Source organism: Chanodichthys erythropterus, chromosome 12, assembly GCF_024489055.1.
Source record: "Chanodichthys erythropterus isolate Z2021 chromosome 12, ASM2448905v1, whole genome shotgun sequence".
Classification (NCBI taxonomy): domain Eukaryota; kingdom Metazoa; phylum Chordata; class Actinopteri; order Cypriniformes; family Xenocyprididae; genus Chanodichthys; species Chanodichthys erythropterus.
In genome coordinates, this window is record NC_090232.1 from 18,667,607 (window position 1) to 18,685,114 (window position 17,508).

At 36.4% G+C, this 17,508-nt stretch overlaps 1 protein-coding gene across 3 annotated transcripts in view; it reads left to right on the forward strand.

Annotated features, from left to right (window-relative positions):
* The window catches only part of pax5 (paired box 5), a 55,520-nt gene that overhangs the window by 1,844 nt on the left and 36,168 nt on the right, over window positions 1–17,508 (forward strand). For 2 of the 3 annotated variants that reach the window (XM_067402674.1, XM_067402676.1), the window contains exons 2-5: window positions 7,433–7,598; window positions 11,215–11,412; window positions 12,366–12,430; window positions 16,625–16,750. In XM_067402674.1, the coding sequence (XP_067258775.1) occupies window positions 7,433–7,598; window positions 11,215–11,412; window positions 12,366–12,430; window positions 16,625–16,750 (555 nt within the window). Of the gene's footprint in view, window positions 1–2,243; window positions 3,572–7,432; window positions 7,599–11,214; window positions 11,413–12,365; window positions 12,431–16,624; window positions 16,751–17,508 lie in introns of those variants that run through there. The other variant, XM_067402675.1, reaches the window with a different exon arrangement.

Consider the following 17,508-nt stretch of genomic DNA (forward strand, 5'->3'; position numbering starts at 1 on the left):
GATTATGTTAATAATTTAACAAAAATAAAAAAAAGTTTGAATCATGATGGAACTTTTATTGAAATTTCCAAGACAAGTGCCTGTAGGCATGATTAGCTGTGTTTTAGTTCTACATGTTTTTATATTTAATTTGCTAAATATACGCAGAAAATTGCTTTTGGGCAACTATAATAAGCAATCATTTCCTCAAGAATGACAGAATATGTGTATTTAATCACGTGGGCCACAGTTAAACACAAGGTAATTGAGAGGGAGATAGCATAAAATAATTCAAATAATGTATTCAAAAGATTTCAAAAGTTTAAATCTCTAAATCATCATAACGTTATAAAAAATAATTAATATTTATTTGTGGGCTGTGTTCGTCTCTCAATATAGGAACAAAACAAAACAACTAAAAAAACTGAGACAGAAACGCGTGTCCACTTAAAGCCTACAAGGCCTTCAAAACATTCATGGAAAGGTTCAACTTAATTGTTCATTTAAGTTAAATAACTTAGTGACACAAACATTTAAACATCTTATGAGATTAAAAAACGGAATACAAAATATCTGCAAATAGCTCGCCTTTTTAACACTGCAAAATCATTGGTTACTGTGATTTCACAAGTGTATAAGTGTGCGTTTGTGTATGCTTTTGCGGTGTGTGTATGTGTGTGTGTGTGTGTGGCAAGCTGAAGTGATGAAGCTTCTTCATAAGGGACCAAAGGTTCGCCCCCTCGTGGCACTTCTGGCGCACCAAGGAGGAATCTCTTCCTCACAGAATGAAACGAATATGTGTTGAGCACATGAATTTTGAGCATGAACCATATTTCAGTGACTTAAAGGTTACTTTATTTTGACCACACAGATAAATACATGTAAGATAATTGTATCGTTGATCTCTAATTGTATAATAACACTGACTAGTCGTAGAAGATACACGGAAGTTTCCCAAAAATGTTCTCAAATAAAACATAAAAATGGAATTTTAGAGGAGTTCAGGTTTACGTGGTCCTTTGAATAGGCCTATATATTTAGTCATAGAAACATCTGAATGTAGCACATTGAGAAACATGATGTAACAAGTCGTTTTATGTTTTGCCACAATTTTGTTTTGTTTTTTTTGTTTTTTGCAATTTAGCGTTCACGTTTTTAGGTATATAAATCAATTCAGGAAATAAATAAATAGGCCAAGACAAACACAAAAATCAACTAATAGGTGTCGAAAAGTAAAATACTCCCAAGTTAATTCAGTAATTGAATCAGTTAAATTCAAGTATGGATTTCTTCTTTTCCGTTTGTTCTTATAATGAAATGAATCTAGAATTAATGAATTAATAAATACATAAATGCCACATTAATGTTCATAAACACTAACCCCTATTATTACGTTTTTATTATTATTATTTTAGTGTCAGTTTGATGCTTGTTACTGTATTTCTTGTTGGTATTACACTGATCACCATGATGCTAGCCACCACAACAATTATAATCACCATTATTTAAAAACACACCACAGTTATAAGTCAACTAAACTCAACATGACTTAATATCAAGTTCTTAATAATCTTTTGTTAGGGCTGGTTATGAAAAAAATAATTAGTATGAAAATAGAGCAAAAGCCTGTGTGGAACAGCGCTCGTGTCCGTCAAACATGAAGATAAGGAAGAATATTTTTTGGAGGCACAAAGAAACCTCATAAATAAAAACGAATAGATTTCATTACATATGAACGCAGAGTTATTAAACTTTTAAAAGCGTTTATTAAAATAACAATATTAAAACTTTTTTTTTTTTTTTTTTTTTGTCGAAGATAGTTAACAGCAGTCGGATTTTTTCACGTGCACGCGCGATAGCCTAATTTCTAATGTGCAAATACAACGCTGAGTAAGAAAATATGTTCATTTATTTTATATGTTTCATTATATTTGATATGCACATGTAGCTCAGTAAAATGCTGCACTATGTCAGTTGTCATAAGCAAGTTTTAGTACGATTTTACAAAGCTTATTCATAATTGAAAGCATATTCTGACGCAATACCTAATTATTAACCATTTATTAATTGCATGACTGAAAAACGTGCAAACGGATATTTTAAAATTTCAATTTTATCACCTTCCTTAATTGAAATTAGACACGGGATCAGCGAAGCCAGAGAACCAACTTCGATTAAAGACTCCCTATTTGTCAGTGCACAATTGGGACAGCACGTCACTTTCACATTGGCTCAGTGTTAGCCAATCGGAGTCGTCTTTATCTGAGCGCGACTCAAGGCGATTGTGACGGCAGAGGTGCAGTGCCCGGATAGGTAGACTTATCTTGATTGACAGTCTCGCTCGGGCTCGGTAGTAGATTCAGAGCGCTGTAGCATTGGCGCTGTCCACACGAGAGCAGGTTCTGAAACGCGCCGTGCGCTCGTGCAGTGTTTGCGCGGTAAGGACGGAGGCTCGACCACTGCTTCTCACCGCCGGAGCAATCACGCTGGAAGAACACCGTTCGGCGGACATCAATTGCGACGAGAAAGACAAATTACACTACAGTATCAGTCATCTGAGACTTTCCGTGGATTTTTACGCGCGTGCTGGCTGGTTCAAAACTTGATAGGCTAAAGCCTGTTTTCTTCTTCAAGATATTTTTTGGACTTTTTTTTTTCAAGTTCAAATGCTTCACGCAATGGCTATTTATCATTTTCTGTTTAACTTTGGCAAACATTTTGATTCCTGGTTCATACCATGTACTTTTTAATTTAATATGTCCACGGTCGTATGTCTATTGTTTGGGGATCTTCGTGCTGTCGGAGTTATTTGCTTTTTTAAAAAGAGAGTTTTTAAAAACGATTTGAACATTTAGAAGATCAAGATGCAAGGAAATCGCGTTCATGTGAAGATACGTTGAACATGAAGTAAATGTTTTGGTTTCTCAGAAACCTCACCAGGGTTTTTCAGATCCCTGGTAGAGACGCGCTCTGACAGTGCGAGCCTCAGTCACAGTTCACGGGTCACGGTCAGTGGAGCGAGGATGTCAAGATAGAGCTTGGAAACGAGACTTCTACATTTTTATCTAAAGCTTAAGAAGACTGTTCGGACTAATATTAAAATTGGTACATATCGCCAAGACTTTTCCTGAAATGCCATTTTGATGAATCCCTACAGATGTCTGAGTTAGTTCACTCTGGATGTTGGGCCGCAGAAGCAGTTGTTTGACCCTGCAGGGTTGTCCCCTGACCGCCTGTTTGCTTATTTTTGTAGACTAAAAAATGATGGAACAGATAAATGATTATTTATGAATTAACTTTTTTTATCCCCCCCTCGAAAATCACAAAAACTACTTTTACTCTTGACCTTAGGCCTTAGGTCTTCAGGGTCAATTGTTTATTTTCCAACCAAAGTTTCTTTGGACTTCAAAACAGCTGAAACGGTGTTTAAAAGAGACATTTCCGAGCAAAAGGGACTGACTACATACGCACAAACCTTTAACAGGAAAAAAGAACAGGACATTAAAGATTTTTTGGTGGTTTTTCACGGAAAGCCTGTCCTGCTAACCGATGGAAATCCACTGCAAACACGACCCGTTCGCAGCGATGCACAGTAAGTTCCCGGTAGTCGTTCACTAACTGCTTTCAAATGTTGGTTTTCGTTCAAAGTTCTCGGAATGTTCTTTTTGTTTTTGGAATAGAATAGGCCTAACAAAATATATGCTACTCGGATTAAATCTAACGAAAGCAAACACTATAGCTGGTAAACTTTAAAAATGCAACTAAAAGACAATGTCTTAAATATAGGTGAAGTTTTTGCTGTTTGGCCCGATTGTTTTGGCATTCTGCTCTTTATTAAGAACCGGATTGCTTTGTTAGAGCTTTAGCCTGCTTGACAATCCCTGGGGGAAAGAGAGGGGGGAAGAGACCGCGGCCAAGGCCAGCAGCCAGCGGACACAAACTGAACTTGAACCGCAGCTGAGGATATGGCAAACAGGCTCCGTAACCTTTAAATACATTGCTTGAGGGTAGCTGTAAACAGGCCACTTGTGAGGTTAAAAACGAAAGCTGAAGTTGCTCACTGTGGCGCAGAGATGTGTGGTCACTCATTCGTGACATGGCGGACACCGGTGGTCCCCCAAGATACCAGCGTGAAGGGCCCCTTTTCTCTTTCCCTCCTCTTTATTTTTTATTCCTGTTGCCAAAGCATAAACAACAGCTTCTACACATTTTAATTGTCTGCAACACATTTTCATTATGAATTAGCATTTTCAGTGTGCAAGAAATACTTTATAATTTGTTTGTTTTTTCATGTGATTAGGCTATTTTAAATATGAATTAATTATTTATGAAAAAAAATCATCGTATAGTTTCAATTTGTATAAGAAAAATGTTTGAAAATTGCAATGTCTTTGTTACCAAAACCAAGCTGCCAATCACATATTATGCACCCTGAAAATGCAATTGTGATCTCTCTCTCTCCTCCTGTTCCTCTCTCGCTCATTCTTTCTTTCTCTCCCAGTCTTCTCTCTCATTGATGAATAAAACCGCAAAACTCAAATATGCGCGCACCCACCCACCCGTACACGCACACGCACATCTATGTGAAATGACATCTATTGGCACGGTGAATGAAACGGTGGATTAGATGTATACACATTTCAGAAGCTAGAACGAATCACGTTTCCTCTTCGCCACAATATCTCAACACAATCCGCGGGGTAAAACGATTACACTGAAAATGTCAAACGGTGCAAGCCCTATAACAGACTGTGCCACCACGAACCTGCGAGATTTTTAGGAAAGAAACTCCACTGATGTTACAGAGAGAGGAAGATAACTTTAGGATGTTTTAGGATGTTTTAAACTCATAGGCTACTTATCTTTCTCATTAATTTTAATAAGACTTTGCAGGTTTTTAAAATGATTATAAAAAGTGCGAACTCTCATACAATTTAAGTTACAATAGGGCCTATATTTAACACTCCCACTGGTGCAGTAAATTATATGTTACGGTTGTTATTAGGCCACCAGTTGGTCGTATACATTGGTTAAAGTTTTATGCTAAATTGACAGGAGCGTTGAATGCGTATCCTAGCCTATAATACACATTTTGCACGTTGTTATTTAAATACGAAATCATAAATATTCACTGTCTATCGAAAAATAACTAATTCATTCTTATTTAGAAGGGAAGCATTGAAGTTTATGCTAAGACATTTATTTTTGCTGAAATTTCTGAAAAGTGTCATATTGTTTTGTTTCTGTGCTCACAGTTTCCATTGGTTGTTTGGTGTCGCTTGTTAAAAAAACTCATTTCTTTTTTTTTCTTTTCTTTTTACAATTTTACATTTTACGTAAATAACACAAAATTATTAGAAAAATAAAATAAATAATAGGCTAAGAATGCTAATCAGGCATTATCAGTGAGGCATTAATTACTAATAGTTTATGATAGGCTTCGTGATAAATTTGGGTAAACTAGCATACGTGACAAAATAAAAATAATTAATCTGTCACAAATAATATGATGTGCATAGCCAACTCTAGTTTATAAACAAATATAGAATTTAAAAAAAGTTGTTTTTTTTATTCAACAAACATAGCTTCACTGTACTTAATGTTAGTAGCCCATATGTTTAAACGTATTTTTTAATATACAAGATAAATCAAACTTATTCTTTTTATTTTTTAAAAATGTAAATATGTGATTTTATTTTTCAAATGCTTCATTCATTTTCGAAAACAATGCATTTACCCTGCATGAATGAAAGTAGTCCCTTACTTTTTCTTTTTTTTTTTTTTTTTTTTTTTGAGTCTGTTTGTTAAAGCACGCCTGATGTCACGTCGCTTTGCTGGCGTTTGGTTCGCTCTGTTTGGAGCGGTTTAATCGGAGCGACCGATAGCGGATCGTAATGGAGCAGCGTCTCTAATCGGGTTTATTTTCTGGATGGGGGAGCATGAATGTCTTTCAGCCGCTCTCGCTATTTCTAAACGGAACCTGCCTCGAAATCAATCAAAGCTCTAGGAACACTTCGATTTATAAGCCAGCAGTATTTGCAGAAGAAACGGGGAAAAGTCTTGGTCAGATCACATCTGAATAGCTTGTTTCGTTTAATCCCTACTGCAGCCTTTTCTCTCTCTATGACACGCACTCATATTCAAACAAACACACATACTCTTTCATACACACTTCAACACAAGCTTGGTCCATGCATATATTAATAATAGGCTATGCTTTGGTCATAACCTAACAGAAACTGCAAATCAGTGCTTAACTGGTAACTGGTTGGAGCTGAAAAAGTTTCCACCTTTTTTTTACTAAAATATTTGAAATTAAACTGATCTAAAAAGTTCTGCATTTTTAAAAACTTAAGCCCTTCCACAGGAAGAATCATTTTATACTCAACTTTCAATTTTGTTTGTTTGATGTATTTCACTTTTTCTTTTGTATTAGGACACAAATGCGATCCTTTTTTCACATTTAAACATTTAAAATGTTTTTTTTTTTTTAAGAACTATACATTTGATCATAAAAAGTTAGCACGCCTAATTTTTAATGTACATCTTTAAAAAAATCAACTGAGCTAGCTGACTCCATGATTTTGTCAGTTATGTTTTCAAATAATAAACTGTAACTGAGAGACACAGAAGAAGAAAGAATACAGAGAAAAGGAAACTGAAGCAAACTATTGATAGAAAGGAAAAAGAAAAAGAGGTCAAATGAAACCGAAAACGAAATGCATTTAAAGACTTACTAACAGAAGCCTGATAGGTCAAATCACTCAGTAAAGGAACTTCATGAAAAAGCAGCCCACTGCCTTGAGAGAATGAAAATGACATGTAGCTGGCTTTTAATTTTCTGTTAGCTGAACTTATATATTTAGTTACGAGGACACAAGGCCAGTTAGGTCTTTTTGATATTGCCTGCCCGGATGTATTTAAGATCCATTACCCTGTAGCTCGGATTAACAGATCCCCCAGTTCCTTTGTGTGTGTAAATGTGTGTTTGTGTGTTCCCCTTCTGAAGCAATCAGTATGTTAATATGACAGATTGACTGGATTACCACATAGACTTCTGCACTGAAATGATGATAAGATACTGAATTCTAATGAATATATATACAGTACAAGGATGAAAGAAAATTGGTATCCAAAGGTCTAAGCCCACCAAGGAGGTCCAGCCCACCACCCACTGTGCAAAAAAAAAAAAAAGACTCACAACCATGATTATAGACAATATACAAAAACAAACTTGAGTGAGGAGGTCATGTGCACTTCTTTAGGTGACCACCAGGGGCAGATATGATAAAGAGGAGAGGAAGAGACTGCATAATTGTAACCTTCAGGTCAAAGATGCGCGCACACTCACAGGGGTGGGACAGCAACACCTTTTGCCTGCTATGTGACAGCTTCTGTATTTAAGAAAGATATGATTTGCTCAGTGTCCCTTTATTGCTGTTTGTGTCCGCAGGGCATGGAGGGGTGAATCAGCTGGGTGGGGTGTTTGTAAACGGGCGGCCCTTGCCTGATGTGGTGAGGCAGAGGATAGTGGAGTTGGCCCATCAGGGTGTACGTCCATGTGATATCTCCCGCCAGCTCCGGGTCAGCCATGGCTGCGTCAGCAAGATACTGGGCAGGTGAGTTCTGCTTATTATAATAAAATGTGAAACAGAAGCATGTTAAAGGGATAGTTCACCCAAAAATGAATTTTCTGTCATTAATTACTCACCCTCATGTCGTTCCCGTAAGACCTTCATTCATCTTTGGAGCACAAATTAAGATATTTTTGATGAAATCCAAGAGTTTTTTTTTATCCTCAATAGAAAGCAACGAAATTACCACATTCAAGAAAAGTAGTAAAACATTGTCAAAATAGTCACTGTGACTACAGTGTTTCAACCTTAATGTTATGAAGCAACGAGAATACTTTTTGTGTGCAAAAACAAAACAAAAATAATGACTTTATTCAACAAATTCATCTCCCCCGTCATTCTCCTACGCTATTTTGGTTGCAGCGCTTCCAGGTTCTACGTCAGAACGCCGACTCGTGCGCCAGCCGGCCAATACTGAGTTGGCGTTTGGATGTAAACACGGAAGCGCTGGACTGCGTTCACTGCGTCAACTGCGTAGGAGACTGACAGGGTAGAGAAGAAATTGTTGAATGAAGTCGTTATTTCTGTTTTGTTTTTACGCAGAAAAAGTATTCTCATTGTTTCATAACATTAAGGTTGAACCACTGTAGTCACATGGACTATTTTAACAATGTCTATAATACCTTTCTGGGCCTTGAATGACGGTAATTGCATTGTTTTCTATGGGGGATAAAAAAACCCTTGGTTTTCATCAAACATACCTTAATTTGTGTTCTGAAGATGAACGATGGTCTTACAGGTGTGGAACGACATGAGGGTGAGTAAATAATGACAGAAATATCATTTTGGGTGAATTAAACCTTTTAAAAAAAACTCATATCACTAGCAAACTAGTACCATTGTAAAAAAAAACACGGTACATACATATGTTGCATGTAACATTTTATAAAAGAAAAATGTATATAGCCTTCGTTCAGTATCATAGTAGCACCACAGTATTTCTGTTGGCTCCATATATTCATACAGTTTCTGTAAGAATGTATTACATTTAAAACATTGACAAATACACTACCATTAAAAAGTTTGGGGTTAGTATGATCTGTTTTGAAATAAATTAATTCTTTTATTCAGCAAGGAAACATTAAATTGATCAAATGTGAGAGTAAAGACATGATACAAAATATTTCTATTTCAAACAAATGCTGTTTTTTTAACTTTATATTCCTCAAACAATCCTGAAATAAAATGTATCACTCTTTCTAGAAAAATATTAAGCAGCTTAACCATTTTTAACATTGGTATTAAGCATCAAATCACCATATTAGAATGATTTCCTGGCTGCTGAAAATTCAACTTTGCCATCGCATGAATAAATGAAATGATAAGATATATTAAAATAGAAAAGAGTATATTATTCTTCACAATATTACTGTTTTACTGTATGTTTGATCAAATAAATGCAGCCTTGGTGAGCATAAGATACTTAAAAAAACAGCACTTTAAGCAACTCACTTCTCAAACTGTAAACATACAGATTAGCATTTGAGCTGTACAATATTGCAATAGAGTGAATGAGTCTCGCAACTATTGGTGAACATGTGACTAGACATGCTAGAGCTCTCATGTGTCCGTACAGAGATGAAACGACAGTTTCTTGAGATATTATATGATTATTTCAAATAACAATGTATTGGCGAATAATATTCGGACCCCATGGATTAGTTCCCACACACAGAGTTTGCCTAGTCCCAGGCCGAAAAGGATTTTGAATGAAGAACCTCTATTGCCTGTGCTATTTTATCCAGAACTAGGCTTAATCTTTGCCTGGGAAACCAGCTTAATGTCCTCTATTGCATTCAAACAGTGGGGCCAGTATCTGTTTTCAGTCTTGCTTTTAAATGCCTTCCAACCCTCCTTTTATTCGTTCATCAAGTCAACTTGTACTTAATCCATAATAAATATCAATTTCTAAAATATCCATACACTGATGAATGCTGGCTGTACGGCTGATATTCCCTCTGCCGTTGGTTCAACTTGAGGCTGACTCAGCGCTTCCTTTCAAAGAAGACACGTTGAAATTCAAAAATTCTGAAATCTCGCACCGAAGCCAAAGTCAAAGCGCCGTCTTTTCTTTCTGTCTTTCTTGGACAAAAAAGAAAAGATTCATCACATTTTACATTTGCATCAAAATGACACTGGCACCATACGTCTCCCGAGGAGGGAGGGATGGCTGGAAGGACAGAGAAAGGGAGAGAGAGAGGAGGAAAGAGAGAAGGAGAGGGAGAAGAGGGAGGAAGGGGTTAAGGGGGAGGACAGAATTTGAATGGATAAAGGTGTGGATTAGTGCTAGAGCCTTTAGCTATATCAAAAAAATGTGTTTCGCATTGTTCTCCTTTGCCTCAACCCTCTTCCCCCAGCCCCGGTCCAACTCACTCAACCGTTACTGCAGCGCTCTGTGTGTGTGTGTGTGGGGTAATATCTTCCCTCCCTCTTACTGCTCAGGCAGAAAACACACTAATATGTGGGCTGCATGTGAGGTTTGAGTAAATAAGGCGTAGGACTAACTCTGCTCTCTTGTTAATGAGGGAATTTTCTGCATGCTCATTTTGCTGTATATGGGCTGTGCATTTTTGGTTTATGTTTGTGTGTTGGGCCTTAACTAAATATAGCCATGCAAGATGAAGCACCTAAAACCCCCTTAACCTTGGTAAAATCCCTGTAATGCATAGCCTGGCTTGCATTATAAAATGCATGAGACACCAATGTTCAATAAATATTTCATTTTAATAATATAAGACCACATTCAGTTATTAATATTAATAATCAGATTTCACATTTTCAAATGGTTAATAAATGTATATAATATTATTCATAATTAATTAATAATATCATATATCATTAATACCATACACTTCAGTTCAAACGTTTGAGTTGCGGTAAGATTTTATTTTTTTATTTGTAAGAAATTAATACTTTTTATATTGAGCAAGGATGCATTAAACTGAACAAAAGAGAATAAAACCATTTATAATGTTACAAAATATTTTTATTTCAATCAAATGCTGTTGTTTTGAACTTTATTTATTCATCAAATAATCAGTTTTCACAAAAATATTAAGCAGCGCAGCTGTTTTGAGCTTTTATAATAAAAAGAAATGTTTCTTGAGCACTAAATAAGCATATTAGAATATAATAATGTATTAATATTAATTATTTAAAATAATGATTATTCACCATCTCATTTTCTATATATATATATATATATATATATAACATGATTATTCCACCACGACTGTCTCAAATATAGGCTGTATGCATAATATAGATGCATTAATATAGAATGTGTGAACACAGGTGTGCATTTATCAGTGTGACTTTGAAGCCTCTCGTCCAATCAGAATTTAGTCCAGGATGTGTTTTAGAATTCCTCTGTGGCTAAAATATAAGCTTTTGTTATGTTATTATACAGTATAATGTGTTCTTTGTAATAGGCTTAAAAGATTGATCATTTATTGCAGGTTTGTGAAAGGTATGAGTTGTTCTCAGTGTCTGTGTTACTAGTAACTAGTGTGAGACAGACCTACAATGCCCGATAAGCATATGTTCTATCTCTGTTTATCTTGCCTGGTGAAATACAGCTCTCTACCTATCTGCTCCACAGGTACTATGAGACAGGCAGCATCAGACCAGGGGTGATCGGAGGCTCCAAACCAAAGGTTGCTACACCCAAAGTCGTCGACAAAATCGCTGATTACAAACGCCAAAACCCCACCATGTTTGCCTGGGAGATCCGAGACAGACTGCTGGCAGAGAGAGTGTGTGACAATGACAGCGTGCCCAGTGTCAGCTCAATCAACAGGTGTGTGTGTGTGTGTGCACTGTTAATATATTTTCAACTTGACACAAACATTTCTGTGTACTTGATTTTATTCATCAGTAATGAACTTTGATTTCCTTAAAATGTAAGGGAATACTTAAGATTGAACCTTTTTAAGTTTTGATTGGGTTGAAATTGATTAAAGTGTGTTTTTCCGAATGTGTTTTTGCCATTGCTTCACTTTCCTAACATGCATAAAGTGTGTTTGTGTACAATGTTACTGATCAGAACTTTAAGGTCAGCAAGATTTGTTTTTTATTTGGAAGAAATTAATACTTTTATTAAGCAAGGATGTATTAAATTGAACAAAATTGAAAGTAAATAGTAATAATATTTTACAATATTACTGTATTTTTGATTAGCCTTAGTGAGCATAAGACTTCTTTAAAAAAAATTTATCATTTATTACCGTCCCCAATGTATATGTCTACAAACCATTACATTTTTGAGAGCAAGTTGATCAGTATAGAAAAGGGATAGAGCAATGCATGGAGAAGAGATACAAAGAATGTAAGGAAGGTGGTGGTGGGGGGGGATAGAGGAAAACAACAGGACTGAGTCAGTGGAGTAAAAGAAACACATATTCATGAGCAGTGTCCAGCTCACTGGTTCAACAGCATGTGTACAATGACAACCTTTCTCAGAGAGAGAGAGAGAGAGTGAGTAAGAGAGAAAGAGTGAGTAAGAGAGAGAGAGAGGGGGACGAAGAGCAGAGGGGAAAGGTGCTTTGCTTGAGCAGCCATGCAGGAAGTGTGAGACTCTGCTGCCATGTCAGCCTGTATGAGCCACTTCACACACACACACACATTTCACGTGCTTGCGTACTTATATTAAAGCATGTATATATACAGTACCCACACGGTCCTACACATGCCTTGCATGGCAAACCTTAAACACATCATAATGTCTAATTGTTTGCTCTTTCTTTGCCGCAGGATCATTCGCACTAAAGTCCAGCAACCACCTGGCCAATCAGGAGCTGTCTCCGCCCATAACTTAGGTAAGTCAACTTCACTGTTGTAAGTCAACTTCACTGTTGTTGACATGTACTTTTGTCATATTTAAAATTCCTCACAGTGCAGAACTTTAGACCTTGGTAGAATTGAATCATTCAAAAATATAGAGAAATGTAGCTTCTGAAAAAAAAGTACATACACATTCAAATGTTTGACATCAGTTTTTTTTAGGGGTTCAAGCGTGTAGCACTGAAACCCTATTGTAATTGTTAAAATTTCCAAGGATCAGCATTCTCTCACAAAAGTGATCAGGCAGACCAAACCGCAAGTCGTAGAGACTTAAAACTTTGAGGGCTGGTAGTACTCACACTGTCTATAACGTCACCAAGGCTCGCCCCGATCGGCCTGACGGGGGGCGCTACAGCGGTGAAAATTATGAAATGGCTCATAACTCCTACCTATACCATTAGGCGTAGGTATAAGTGTGTTATATCGTTGGAATCTTTGGCTCAAGACAGACAACATGCATGCCTCGGATTCGCTTAGCGTTCGTCAGCGAAATTTGGATTGGAAAATCTGCAGTACTTTGGATTTTTTTTTAAAAACTACTTTTGTGAATTATAGGTTTTTGACCCAATCAGAACCAAACCATTTTTAATTCGTTATTAATTTATTCTCCGGACTCTGACTGTCAATAGTTATCAAAAAAAAGTTGAAGTTCCAATTCACGGTCCCTAAGGGCCGCCAAAATGTTCAAAGTGGGTGGAGCCACTTTTACAAAAATGGCTATAACTCGTGAACGGAATGATATAATTTCACCAAACTCAGCACACCTGTGTAAGAGCTCTTTCTGCTGTCATGTGAAAAAGGATGCGGCGACTGGCCACTTGCGGCGCTATAACAGAAAAGAAAAAATAACTAGAACTACTTCACCATTAGTCTGACCGACTTGAAAATTGGCATGCAGTGTCTTTGTCTGAAGTGCCATAACTGTTTATGAGGACATTGATATGTCTAAAAGAAAATGTCTGCCATCAGCCAATGAATTTTGAGCAACTATCAGACAAGGTTATCGGAGACCAATCGGAACTAAACTCGCTAAGCCTGTTTGACTGACGGCCCTGCCGCCGCTGTCCATTGAATCGTTCGTTAAATATTGGAGACTATTTCAAAAACCAACTTTGGCGAACTAGTCCTAGGTTTTACCTCCATAAAACCACTGTGGCACAATTCTCTTGACCCTCTAGGTCAATAGTTATCAAAAAATGATGAACTTTTGCCTTTGGATAGCTATAGCAGGGTCATTTAAAAAACAGGTGTGGCCGATTACATGCTTGCTAATTAAAACGTAATATCTTTTTACGAATTTGCTTAAATGCCTTAAACTACTTGAACCCCCATAACTTATTTAATAATATAATAATATTTAAAAAAAAATTTGTTTGTTTTTGAAAGAAATTTATACTTTTATTCAGCAAGGATACATTAAATTAATCAAAAATTACAGTAAATACATTTATTATGTTATAATAGAATCCTTAAAAACAATGTATCACAGTTTCCGTAAAAATATTAAAGGGTTCGTTCACCCGAAAATGAAAATTCTGTCATTAATTACTCATCCTCATGTCGTTGAGTAAGACTTTCGTTTTTCTTCGGAACACAAATGAAGATCTTTTTGATGAAATCTGAGAGCTTTCAGTCCCTCCATAGACAGCTATGCAACTGACACTTTGACGCTTCAAAAAGTTCATAAACAGATTGTAAAATCCAAATGAAGTAGTTTAGTCCAAATTTTCTTGATTGCTTTATATGAACAGATTGAATTTAGGCTTTTATTCCCATATATACATTGTTCAATGAACATAAACAGAAGCTCAACCGTAACACACGAGAATGAACCTCATTGGTTCTCACATGCATCAAGCAAACTTGCTTGAGCTTCCATTCACCACAACTGATGTGAGTTGATGAATGTTTATATGTGAATTTAAGCCTAAATTCAAATTGTTCATCATATAATGTGATCAAGTCTCTTCAGAAAATTCGGACTAAACTACTCAATTCATGAGTTTAGTCCTCTAAATGCAGATTGGACAAGATAAGCATTAAAAATCCCAAAATATTTTAACAGTAGTTTGCAGTTAGAAAGCAAAAAAATGAATCTGGAAAGCATAAGCAATATGGTAAAATAAAGTGAAATTGGTTAGATTGTTGAAACACTAGAGATGCATGTGAGATTATGTGAGATCTCAGGATAAGAAATCTGAGAAATCCTAAAAGCAAAAGTATCAATTTGTACTCTATTTAATTTCATTTATTTCCTGAAGGTTTCAACATACCAGTTACCCTATGAAACTTATCTAGGCAGTGTCATATCCACCACTGACATGGAGAGGGACAGAAATTTGAGATTTTGAAACATTTATATTTAGATCTCCTCAATCTTCAACTTTGATTACATCCTTGAATCTAGGACAGGTTTCTGATGCTCAAAAAATGCTGCCCCCAAAAACCAAAGGGGAATCTCTAAAAAAGGTCTAAGACCAGTTTAAGGAAAACTCCCGTCGGCAGTTAATAAAGTATTGAACCGTGTTTGTCTCACTGTCAGTAATCTTCATAATCGCACACCTCCGCTTAATCTAAATTAATTTCACACGCACAACGCTTGCCAGTTCTCTGTCTCCTTCAGATTATGATGATAAATAGTTCTCATACTCAGGCGGAAAATTGAAATTTAGGGATTTTGAATATAAAGCGCTCGCTTCGGGTTTCCATTCCTTGACGTGAGGAGAAAAAAGTGCGAAAGAATAAGAGAATCAGATAATTGAAACGATAAATCAGGAGTAAAAAATGGATGGATATGCATTCATTACATTTTCCACCTGGTTAGCAAACGAGAGCGGCGGGCGAGCAAAGGCGTTTATCTTTTCTCCGAGCGATTTGTTTTTCTTTTTTCCCACCTTCTCCATTTTAGCACAGTCTGTTGGGATGTGGGATTAGCCTCATCTCTACACCTTAGTGTCCCCTTGGGGCCACTGTACTGTCACTCAGGCTGTACGTCAGCTGACAGGAAGTAAGATAAAGAGGAGAGAGAGAGAATGAAGGGTTGACAGAAAGAAGACTTTGTGGCCTCGTCCCCTACTGCCAAGACCTCACAGACAGCCAGACATGTCGAAAAGCTGTTAGCTTGTTAGCATCTTATCCTTGGGCGGCAGCACGTTGCCAGAATAGAGTGACAGCAGGTTTTGGTGAAAGGTCTTTAGCAGGAAAAACGCTGGGCCAAGAACCATGAGAGGAAAAACAAAAACATACTACACATCAACAAAACACAAGCTTAAACCAGGCAGAGGCTAGAATCACATAAAACCTAATACTGTCCAGAGATATTTACACAGCTACACACTTTCTCATTCCATGCATTACCTGGAAATCCAACCTATGACTAAAATGGAAGATGATACCGCAGGTTACACCAGTTGTAAACTTCAATACAAAATATTAAATGGATAATAATTCATATTACAGTTTCTGAGCAATTAATGTGTAAGGGTCGATGACATGATGCTCATTTTCTTCTGGATCTGGTACTGTACAACTCTCCTGATATCATAATAGAGAAAAAAAAAAAAAACTCATTAAAAGAATATTCTTGAAAAGAAAGCTTTAGAAAGAAAGCTTTAAGAAATCTGTCATTATTTATTCACACTCAAGTCATTCCAAACCTGAATGCATTTCTTTCTTCTGTGGAACAACAAAAAAAAAAAAGATCTTTTGAAGAATGTTGGCTTCTAACAATATGTACTCACAGATTTTTAATATTTGAAAAAGATTACTTTTTATGTATACTTTTGTCTGACAAACCAAAGTCATGTTGTATAACCACAAAAATAATCTGGTGCAACCAACATGCACAAAAAATAGAAAACTGTATCAGAGAGGACACCTGCAGTTTAATAAAACCCTTCAAATATCAATTAATTTTAATAACAAGGCAAGATTAGTTTGGGTTGTAAAATGCTATTAATTCATTGATACATCATAATATTTGAAAAAAAAAAGAAGTTTGTTTTTAGTATAATGAAAATAATGATTAATATATTCAATGTGTAAGCATTGTAAACTAGATTTTTGAAAGAATTGTATATATCATGGACAGTATATTCTTTCCCATGTCCTGTCAGAGCAGTGAGCGCAAAGACATCTGTGGTCTTCATGACCTCTCTGTAACTTTCTAGCCTCTACAGTGGCAGTGACCCAGGTATCCGCAGTAACCAGTGACGCTGCAGGCTCCTCCTACTCTATCAGTGGAATTCTGGGAATTAGTTCACCTGCCGATGCAAGCAAGCGGAAGAGAGACGAAAGTAAGTAATGTGTGCACTTTGTTTTCGGGAACAGAAAATCTACTCCAAACTCACTCTAAACTTAGCTTAAATTTAAATTATTATTCATGCTGTTGCACCACAGAGGGAGTTCATTTCATGCAGGACATTTAGGAACTAATGAGACATTCTATATACCAGCAACTACAGAACAAAAAATCAATTACACCATGTATTCAGCCTTCTTTCTTTCTTTCTTTCTTTCTTTCTTTCTTTCTTTCTTTCTTTCTTTCTTTCTTTCTTTCTTTCTTTCTTTCTTTCTTTCTTTCTTTCTTTCTTTCTTTCTTTCTTTCTTTCTTTCTTTCTTTCTTTCTTTCTTTCTTATGCACAACGTCACACACGTGCATCTCAATGTACACACAAGCACACACAGCGCACAGATGGAAGTTGCTGAACATTGACAGATGCATCAGAGTAGGAGGGGGATTGGACACCGCTGGCACGTCTTAGATAAACATCTCTATCCAGGGGAGGCACAGCGTGTGCATGTGGATGCGCATGTGTGTGTGTGTTTGCACACATGTGTCTATTAAAAAGCCATTGCTTGGCAGACCCCTGCAGTACATGAGGGAACTCCAGATGTCACTTACACACAATATGACTTATGAAACACCAGACATCAACAATAGAAGATTCCTTTCCATTTAGTCTGTTTAGTACACTTTCCTTTTGCAGTTTAGCAATAATATATATGTAAATATGAAGAATAAATGTTTTGACAGACAATATATGATGCTCTC